This window comes from Myotis lucifugus, unplaced genomic scaffold (genome assembly GCF_000147115.1).
Source record: "Myotis lucifugus unplaced genomic scaffold, Myoluc2.0 scaffold_5, whole genome shotgun sequence".
Classification (NCBI taxonomy): Eukaryota; Metazoa; Chordata; class Mammalia; order Chiroptera; family Vespertilionidae; genus Myotis; species Myotis lucifugus.
In genome coordinates this window covers 11,795,380-11,806,045 of record NW_005871053.1, presented here as the reverse complement: position 1 = coordinate 11,806,045, position 10,666 = coordinate 11,795,380, and the positions used below count along the sequence as shown (strand labels likewise).

General features: G+C 36.0%; 1 protein-coding gene across 7 annotated transcripts in view; it reads left to right on the top strand.

Moving 5' to 3' along the window:
- The window catches only part of PPIG (peptidylprolyl isomerase G), a 41,226-nt gene extending 32,284 nt beyond the window's left edge, over positions 1-8,942 (top strand). For all 7 annotated transcript variants that reach the window (XM_023745147.1, XM_014445508.2, XM_014445497.2 and 4 more), the window contains 4 exons: positions 838-1,005; positions 2,765-2,852; positions 7,290-7,426; positions 7,605-8,942. In XM_023745147.1, the coding sequence (XP_023600915.1) occupies positions 838-1,005; positions 2,765-2,852; positions 7,290-7,426; positions 7,605-8,715 (1,504 nt within the window). In that variant the 3' untranslated portion in view covers positions 8,716-8,942. The remainder of the gene's footprint in view (positions 1-837; positions 1,006-2,764; positions 2,853-7,289; positions 7,427-7,604) is intronic.
- The last annotated feature ends 1,724 nt before the right edge of the window (positions 8,943-10,666 follow it).

Sequence of the window (10,666 nt, the reverse complement as noted above, 5' to 3'; positions counted from 1 at the left end):
CCCCCCCCCCCCCCCCCCCTGGGCTGGGCACCCCTGCCGGCCTGGTTGCCCCACGCAGCCTGTTTAGTTGTCCGTTCAGTTGTGATGGTTGCTTAGGCATATATATATATATATATATATATATATTTCCTTGTTTATAAATAATTCTTTGGGGATTTTGGATCAATTATATGGGACCATTAAAATAGAAATATTTTATAGCATGAAGTATAAGATCATTTTGGTATTCTACAGTCTCTAGATTAAATTTGGGTATATTCTATTTTCAACAAAACCATTCAGTTAATTTTGTCTGAACTCAATGTAATTATGCTTTTGGTTTTATAGGTTTGTAATTATGAATGGAATATTAGATTAGTGAGAATTGAAGTAAACCAACTATTGTTTTCCTTATTTTTTGTAGCAGTCTACCTTGCTTTTTTGTCCTTCATTTTCTTTGCTCCAATATCCTTTGCATAGGATAGAAAGCAGATGTTACTGTATTTGTTTACCCTGTTTTGTCTGAAATAATGTGTTATTACTAAAATTTGTCTTTTATACCTATTTCCTCTAAAACAACTAATTTCTTTACCTGTATTTTAAAGTATTTTAAGTTTATTTAAGTTTACATTGTCCAAGGAATTTCATATTTTGGGCCCATTTTAGTGGGAAATCTTTTTTGAAACTGTGACAATGGAGATGTTTGGTTTTAATTTTTGGTTAGTTAGTTGGTTTGTCACGGGTATAGGATGGATGGTGTATATATTGTGATATCTTAAAGTAAAGAAATACCAACAATTGTACATTTGGAGTAGGCATGTAATAACTAAATGAAACTTGTTTTGTGTTTCTATTAAGCGCATCTAGTGGAAGTGAGGCCGAAAATCTTGATGCACAACCCCAGTCTACTGTCCGTCCAGAAGAGATCCCTCCTATACCTGAAAATAGATTTCTAATGAGAAAAAGTCCTCCTAAAGCTGATGAGAAAGAAAGGAAAAACAGAGAAAGAGACAGAGAGAGAGAGTGGTATGTACATGTGTATATCTTGTAGTGCCTTACAATCTTTAACGCAATCTCTCTGGGGAAAAAAAAAAAAGTATGTACTTATTTTAGACAAGATTTAATTGGTGACTTTGTCACAAGATTGAAATCTTCCTTTATAGGGTAATGTTCATAAAGCTCTTTTTTGCTAATAACTGCACAGCTGAATGGATAAATTGACAGTGCAAATAGATTTTGAGTAAAAGTTACTTTTTAAGAAAAATAAGCACTGTAAATGCTAAAAAGATGTTAAATGGAATTCTAAATCAATTCCATTTAAAAATGAGATGTGTTTTACTGTGTTATTTGTATACATTAAACTTTTTTCTTTTTAAAATGAACTTCATTGAAGACAAATTTACATAAAATAACATGCACCCATTTGAAGTTTACACTTCAATTATTTTGTATACATTAAACTTTTAAGTAAAAACCATTTTCTCTGATAGGGAAAAAATGCTCTTTTCCTTGCATGATTTATGATATTTTGGTAATAAAAATTGAAGTCTTTCTCTTTGAAGTCTTTCTCTTATTTATGAACAAAGAAGAATGTTATAAAAGTAATACAATTCTGAGCAACCCCCCCATACTTTCATAATACAGTAAAAACATAAAATTAAGTCTTTGTTATTTTAATATTGATTGATTGGATTTTTATTTTTCCTCAGGTATTAAGATGTTTCTAAGGAAGTAAATATTAAAGAGAAAATTTTGAACTACTTTAGAATGACCTTTTCAAATATAACTTACATGGATATTGTTAATGCTAATCAGTATTAACTCATTATTTGAAAATAGTTTTCCTTTTAGGTATAAACCATGGTATAAACATCTTGCTAATTCAGACTACATTGTTTCTGCTTAATTCACAATAATTACACTTCACTATAGTTTTATTATCAATGAACAACTCATCCTATATAATAAAAGACTATTATGCAAATTGACAGAATGACAGAAGGACCAGTTGCTATGATGCGCACTGACCACCAAGGGGCAGACGCTCAATGCAGGAGCTACCCCCTAGTGGTCAGTGCACTCCCACAGAGGGAGCGCCACTCAGCCAGAAGCCGTGCTCATGGCTGGCGAGCGAGCGTAGCAGTGGTGGCAGGAGCTTCTCCCGCCTCGCGGCAGCGCTAAGTCTATCCAACTGCCGGCTTAGGCCGGCTCCCCATTGGGAGCCGTCCTAAGCCATCAGTTGGACATCCCCTGAGGGCTCCCAGACTGCCAGAGGGCACAGGCAGGGCTTGGGGGGACACCACCCCCCACCCCCCGCCCAGTGCACAAATTTTGTGCACCGGGTCTCTAGTAAGATAATAAGGTACTTTGGAATAAGGAAGTTTTAAAACTATTCTCTCAACAGCATATAGCCTATACTAAACTCTTCTGGTGATTTTCCTTAGCACTGTCAGGTTAACTTCGTCTTAGTAATGATTATATAACAATGTTTCTCAACAGGCTACAATTGGAATTTGGGGGCAAAATAGTTCTTCATCATGCATTCCAAGGTTTTAGCATTCCTCACTTCTGGGCACTTATTACCAATAGCACCGTCTTTAGACATTGACTGTTGAAAAAATGCTTCCAGACTTTTCCAGATACCTGCTAGGCATTGATAACATTCCTGGTTGGAAACCACTAATTATATACGATTTTAAATTTATTACTTTAGATCAGCAAAGCTATATTTCCCAGATTTATTTTTATAAAATAATGTTTTAATTTTCTCTTTGCTTCCTTCTAGTAATCTACTTAATTCCCAGCCTGCTTCATACCAGAGGCGACTTTTAGTTACTAGGTCTGGCAGGAAAATTAAAGGAAGAGGACCGAGGGTAGGTGATTCTTTTCCCATAAATCTTTTTTTATTTATTTCAGAGAGGAAGGGAGCAGGAGAGAGAGAGAGATAGAATCATTAATAATGTGAGAGAATCATTGATTGGCTGCCTTCTGCACACCCCCTACTGGGGATTGAACCTGGGACCCTTCAGTCCACAGGCCAACTGAGCTAAACCAGCTTGGCCTTCCCATAAATCTTAATAGTATTGCATTTATCTTAAATTAATTTGAATGTTTCTTAAATAGTTATATATGTAAATAACTAAAATTCAGAGTAGGTGTGGGTATTGAATTATGTTCTCTTTTCATAGTAACGTGTTTGTGTTAGTACTTCCAAACTTAAAATCCATGGGATGTTAATGAATTTTTACAGATACATGGTGTAAAATGAGATGAAGGTCTTTGCTGTGCCCCCTTCCTGACCACTACATCTCTACTGTTGTTAAAAATTAACTCTATTCTTATATTTCATCCCCTTTTTTAAATATATTTTTATTGTTGATAGTATTACAGATATCTCCCCTTACTCCCCCTTTACCTAATTTCTCCCTCCCCCCTTTGTCTTTACTAGATTATCCCTATCAGATTTAGATATCTACTGTGTTTTCAGCATTTTAGAAACTTGGGTATATTTAGTATATTATTTATTTACTTCCTACTCATTCCTCAGCCATTTCAGTTTGTCTTCTACCATTCTGCTGAAAACAGCACTTGGCATGTGGTCAGCTTCCTGTCACAAAATCCAGTGGATCCTTTCAGTCTTTGTCTTACTTAATATCCCTACTTGTAATACTCTTTTTGCTTTACTCCCATCATATTTTCTTCCTATCTCTGGCTATTCCATCTTGCATTTCCAGTGCCAGTTCATACCCTTCTACCCCACTTTTAAATATTGTGCTACAACAGGGTTCCAACTCTTCTCATTTTGCATATGCTCCTTGGATAATCTCATCACTCCCATGGCTTCAGTGGCTCCCTATATGCTGATAAATGTCAAATTTTCATCTGTTCTTCTCTCACCAAAGGCTTATTTGACAGCCATTTAGTTGCTTACTGGGCACCTCAAACTCAGTATATACAATAAGCACTTTCTCTTCAGACCTAATCTTCCTTTAGATTCCGGGTCTCATGACAAACACCACCACGTCAGTTACTTAAATTTCAAGCCCAAGAATCATTTTGTTTTCCCCCTTTCTTTGCTACCATATATATCTTATTCATCATCAAGTCCTCTCAGTTTAGCCTCCTAAATACTCTGAAATCTATCTGCTTCTCTCAAACTCCACTCCAGTAATCTTAATTCAATTCATCATATGTTCTCAGAACTGTAAATACCTTCCTAACTGTTTTCATGGCAGTTCTCAAACTTCTTTGTCTTAGGACTTCTTTATACTCTTAAAAATTATTGAGGATTCAAAAGAGCTTTTGTTGATGTGGATTATATCTATTAATATTTACTCTTCTGGAAATTAAAACTGAGTAGCATTTAAAACACAAAACTGCCATATATAAGCACATAATCCATTAGCTGTGAAAGCAAAGACATCAAAACATGCCATATTGCCCTAACTGGTTTGGCTCAGTGGATAGGGTGTCGGCCTGTGGACTGAAGGGTCCCAGGTTCAATTCTGGTCAAGGGCATGTACCTTGGTTGCAGGCACATCCCCAGTAGGGGGTGTGCAGGAGGCAGCTAATCGATGTTTCTCTCTCATCAATGTTTCTAACTCTCTATCCCTCTCCCTTCCTCTCTGTAAAAAATCAATAAAATATATTTGAAAAAAACAAAACAAAAAACCAAAAGCAAAACAAACTAACAAAAAACATGCCATATCGTCTCTGAAAAACTCCATTGCGAGATAAAGAATGAAAATGGAGAAGGCAAATAATGTGATATTATGAAAATAATTTTGACCTTACAAATCCCTAGACCAGTGGTTCTGAACCTTGGCTGCACATTAGAATCACCTGGGAATCTTTTTAAAATCCTGATTTCTGGGCTTTATCCTCCGGAAATTCTGTTTCTTTGTTACTAATGTTGTGGCCTCACCCCATAACAAAGAAACAATTTCCGGAGGATGAGGCCCACAAATCAGGATTTTAAAAAGATTCCCGGGTGCCCTGACCAGTTTGGCTCAGTGGATAGAGCGTCAGCCTGCGGACTCAAGAGTCCAGTCAAGGGCATGTACCTTGGTTGCGGGCATATCCCCAGTAGGGAGTGTGCAGGAGGCAGCTGATCCATCTCTCTCATCGATGTTTCTAACTCTCTATCCTTCTCCCTTCCTCTCTGTAAAAAAAAAAAAAAAAATCAGCCCTAGCCAGTTTGGCTCAATGGATAAAGCATCGGCCTGCGGATTGAAAGGTCCTAGGTTCGATTCTGGTCAAGGGCATGTACCTTGGTTGCGGGCACATCCCCAGTGGGAGATGTGCGGGAGGCAGCTGATTGATGTTTCTCTCTCATCGATGTTTCTTGCTCTCTATTCCTCTCCCCTCTCTGTAAAAAACCAATAAAATATATTTTTTTAAAAATCAATAAAATATATTTTAAAAAAAAAAGATTCCCAGGTGATTCTAATGTGCAGCCAAGGTTGAGAACCACTGCCCTAGACCAGTGGTTGGCAAACTGCGGCCCCTTGAGTGTGGCTCTTCCACAAAATACCACGTGCAGGCGCACATGTACAGTGCGATTGAAACTTCGTGACCACACTCAAGGGGCCAAAGAGCCGCATGTGGCTCGTGAGCCGCAGTTTGCCACCCACTGCCGTAGACCAGTGGTCGGCAAACTCATTAGTCAACAGAGCCAAATATCAACAGTACAACGATTGAAATTTCTTTTGAGAGCCAAATTTTTTAAACTTAAACTATATAGGTAGGTACATTGTTATTAACTTAACAAAGCTGGCCTTTGCTAAAAACGTCCTCAATCTGATTGAGGTACGTTCGCTGAGGTCGGCCCTTTCCAACTCTCCCATCCACACTCGTCTCGTATACTTGTTTCGTCTATCTTCTTTCCGAAAACCGACTTCTGCGCATGGGCCACGAAGTTTCAATCGCACTGTACGTGCGTGCCCACACGTGGTATTTTGTGGAAGAGCCACACTCAAGGGGCCAAAGAGCCGCACGTGGCTCAGGAGCCGTGGTTTGCCAACCACTGCCCTAGACCATAGTGAGTCTTGTGATTCCTAAACCACACTTTGAGAATCACTGATGTAATCTCTTCTCCAGAGTGATCATTTGAAAATGAAAATCTAATTATGTCACTCCTTTGTTGTTGTCCTAATGATAAATCCAAAATAGTTACCATAGCCTACAAGACCTCACAAAAGCTAGTCCTTGCTTGCTTCATCAGATTATCAAGTGCTAATTTCCTTTGCAATTTTGTTTTAGCCACAGTGATCTGTCTTCTGATCATTTCGAAAACATGCTATTTCTTCCTATCTCAGCACCTTCAAACATGGTATATTTCTATGCCTAACATGTTCTTCCTCACCCATCTATCCTCACCTCCTTTTATCTCCTTTTCCTTACCCTTGCCTAGGTAACTCATACATATTCCGTAGTTTTTAGCTTTTACTTGTCATTTAACTTTTCCACCTTTTCCCTACACTAGGTTAGATGTCTTTGTTATATATTTCCTGAGCGCCTTTTACTTCTCCTTTTATATTCAGTCTAATTGTGGTTGAATATATGCTTCATATCTGTGATAATATGTCTGTCTCTGTTCTTCTAACCTTGTAGAATGTAAGTTCCAAGAGAGCAAAATCAGGTGTGTCTTGACTCACTAATGTTTCTTCAGTATGTGGTAGAGTTGTTGGCCATCCTAAGAGTTGAAAAAGTACCAGTTGAATAGATGAATATCTGTACATTTACTTGTTTTTTGTTTGTTGTTTTTTAATAAATATGGGACTTTTTGCTTTGAAACATCAAGATCACATACTTCCAAATTGGAACTTGGCAACTTGTGAGGGTTCTTGAACCTATTCTGCTTTATCATCATTTCAGCAGTTCTCAACCTGTAGGTCGCGACCATCGGAAAACACATAGCATATCAGATATTTACATTACGATTCATAACAGTAGCAAAATTACAGTTATGAAGTAGCAACGAAAATAATTTTATGGTTGGGGGTCACCACAACATGAGGAACTGTATTAAAGGGTCTCAGCATTAGGAAGGTTGAGAACCACTGAAGACAGTTCTCTAGAGAAGATGTGGATGGGTAGAGTTTCTGTGGTTAATGCTTATTTGGAATTTCAGTATGTTTTTAAAGTATTTCTCATTGGTTTCCTAACTGAAAATTGGGGAAATTTTAGTTATTTTAGAGGGCATAGAAATATCAGACACTTTATTTGAACCTGGAAATATGTATACTTCAGCTATGGTAAAATGCTTTTATATTTTTATATGTTAATTTTTCCCTTTTTATTTTCTTAAGCGTTATCGAACTCCATCTAGATCCAGATCAAGGGATCGTTTCAGACGGAGTGAGACTCCTCCACATTGGAGGCAAGAGATGCAGAGAGCTCAAAGAATGAGAGTATCAAGTGGTGAAAGATGGATCAAAGGGGATAAGTAAGATTTAACTATATTATTTCAAGTGTGAAAAAAATATTTTTTATTTTTTTTACTATAGTACATCCAGTTATTTGTAGCCGTTTCTGGATATCTTAAGGAAAATAGAATATCATTCTAGCTAATGACACCAGTTTTTTCTTAATAAAAAGGCTTTTTTTTCCCTCTTCTATTTTAGGAGTGAGTTAAATGAAGTAAAAGAAAATCAAAGAAGCCCTGTTAGAGTAAAAGAGAAGAAAATAACTGATCTCAGGCATGTGTCTGAGAGTCCAAACAGAAAAAGTGAAAAGGAAAAGAAAATTAAAGACCATAAATCTAGCAGCAAAGAGAGAGACGTCAGAAGAAATTCAGAGAAAGATGATAAGTATAATAAAAACAAGGTGAAGAAAAGGGCCAAATCTAAAAGTAGGAGTAAAAGCAAAGAGAAATCAAAGAGTAAGGAAAGGGATACAAAGCATAATAGACATGAAGAAAAGAGGATGAGGTCAAGGAGTAAAGAAAAGGATCATGAGAATACAAAAGAAAAAGAAAAGTCCGATTCTAAAGGAAAAGATCAGGAAAGGAGTAGAAGTAAAGAGAAGTCTAAACAGTTAGAATCAAAAAGTAATGAGCATGATCATAATAAAAGTAAGGAAAAGGATAGGCGTGCACAGTCTAGAAGCAGAGAACGTGATACAACTAAAGGCAAACACAGTTACAATAGTAGAACAAGGGAACGAAGCAGAAGTAGAGACAGGAGCAGAAGAGTGCGATCCAGAAGCCATGACCGTGATCGTAGCAGAAGCAAGGAGTACCATAGATACAGAGAGCAGGAGTACAGGAGAAGAGGAAGGTCACGGAGCCGAGAGAGAAGAGCTACACCAGGACGATCGAGAAGTAAAGATAGAAAGAGAAGGAGAAGAGATTCAAGGAGCTCAGAGAGAGAAGAAAGTCAAAGCAGGAACAAAGAAAAATATAGAAACCAAGAAGGTAAGAGTTCACACAGAAAAGAAAATTCTGAGGGTGAGAGGAGAATGCACTCTAAAAATCGTGATCATAATAGTTCAAATGATAACAGGGATAAGAAGGCTGATAGAGATCAAAGTCCATTCGCAAAAATAAAACAAAGTAGTCAGGACAATGAATTAAAGTTCTCCACATTAAAACATAAGGAGGATGAGAAGACCAGATCCTCAGTGGAAAAAGAAAACCAAAAATCAAAGGGTCAAGAAAATGACCATGCACATGATAAAAATAAAAAATTTGATCATGAATCAAGCCCTGGAACAGATGAAGACAAAAGTGGATGAGTGAGTTGTATAAACTTTATTTCCATTCTGTCTCAAATTTTAAGTTTTAGAGACTTGCTGATGAATCTCCTTTATGTTGTTTCTCTCTTCTCATTGTTTTGGGTTGTTTATGTTTGTCCTTTTTTTTTTTTTTTAAACATGGACTTTATTGAGTTGATCTTTTGATAATCTGCAAGCTGGATAATTTGTACTGCTAAAGTTTTAATAAACTTGAAATGAGAAAAATACTTTGGTGTAATACTGTGTGCTGTGTTTCACTATTTCATGTATACATTTTTGTGTTGCAACAATCAGCCAATAGCAAACATGCTATCCCTTAATTTGTGTGATCAGCCATTTGGAAACAAATATAACTGATTGTTGGAATACATTGTTACAAAAGCTTGTGTTACTCATGATCAAAGTAACTTTAGAAGCCACTTGATAAAAGAAATCTTACAAAGATTTTCTGATTGGATTTATGATAGAGGCTTATAGCAATTTTTACGCAGAAATAGGATCCTAATAACTTGAGATCTTAAGGCATTACTTTTGATGTTATAGTAATTTGTGCTTTAAAATAGATATTTGGTTCTTTATATAGTACTTCATATGCTGTTCTTTATAGTTCCACTCGTAGCTTGTTTCATGATATTTTTCATGTCTAGTTCTGTTTTACTTAACTGTCTCTAAAAATAGTTGAGTATTTTTTTCAGTTGATGTACTGATTAAGCTTGACTTGCTGTTATATTACAGCATCTGACAAGTAATCCTGGAAGATCAGACTGTGATTCTCAATCTATGTTGCTTTCATTTGCTTTTAGAGAACCTTGTTTTATTATCTTCTTTTCTCACTAAGGATACCACTTGTGCAACTCTTAAGTTTGATTCTAAAAGTTGTTAGTATTGACAAGACTTCTCTTTTTTGGCCACTGACCTATATAGAGTTGAGTGTTAATTCCGCATGTTTTATTTGTGTTCGTGTGTGTGTGTGTGTGTGTGTGTGTGTGTGTGTGTGTTTGTTTAACTTAAACTGCACTAATTCTCATAGCTGTTTCAAATGGCAAGAAAATATCTCTTTTTAATATATGTATCACAGTAGGCTATAGCATGTTTATGACTGGTTTCTTTCTATTCAGATGGTTTATACCATTACTGTTAACATTATTTTAACTGGGCATGTATAACATTGCCACTTAGAGTAGAAAATTGCAAAATTTGATAGCTAACAGTTAAACACTAAAGGTATCTAAAGTCCATTTAGAATTTTATGTGTTGTACATTGCTATATTTGTGATGTGTGGCCTTTTATTCTGTAATTTCTAAATAAAATACTGAACATCCAAACACAAAACCTGCCTCATTTGAAAAGAAATTTCAGAATTCCAATTAATAGTAACTTCTAGAGTGTTTTGTACTTTAATATTTGTCAATATAGTGTCAACTCTATTACCAAGGCAGTCTCTTGGTAAACCCAGTAGCTAGTCAATGCTGTTAGTACTAAATGAAGCAGTGCTTAACATAATATGATTAATACATTAATGATACATTTGGCATTATGGTAGTAGCTGTTTACATAATGAGTAATAGGGTAATGATTATATGATTGTTTGGAATTCCTTGAAAAAAATATCCACAGTGGAGTCATTTCTAAGTTTTTTCCTTGATTATAAAAGTAATAGGTGTTTATGATAATTCAGGGTGGTTGATTCCTTTGAAACTTTTGAACACACACCCACATTAGGGTAATTGAGTCTTGAGTGTATAACCTCTTACATATTTTAAATTAGTTGTTGTTTATTTTAAATTCAGTAAATTGCATTTTTAAAATCTTTGTTATATACTTTTTGCAAATCAAGAAAGATGCTATTTAAGAAAGGATTTCTAATCAAGTTCTATTTTTTAAAAAAAGTCATGATAAGTAAACATACTTCTGTATTGTCTGATCCCAGAGCTTTATCTACTGAGAATT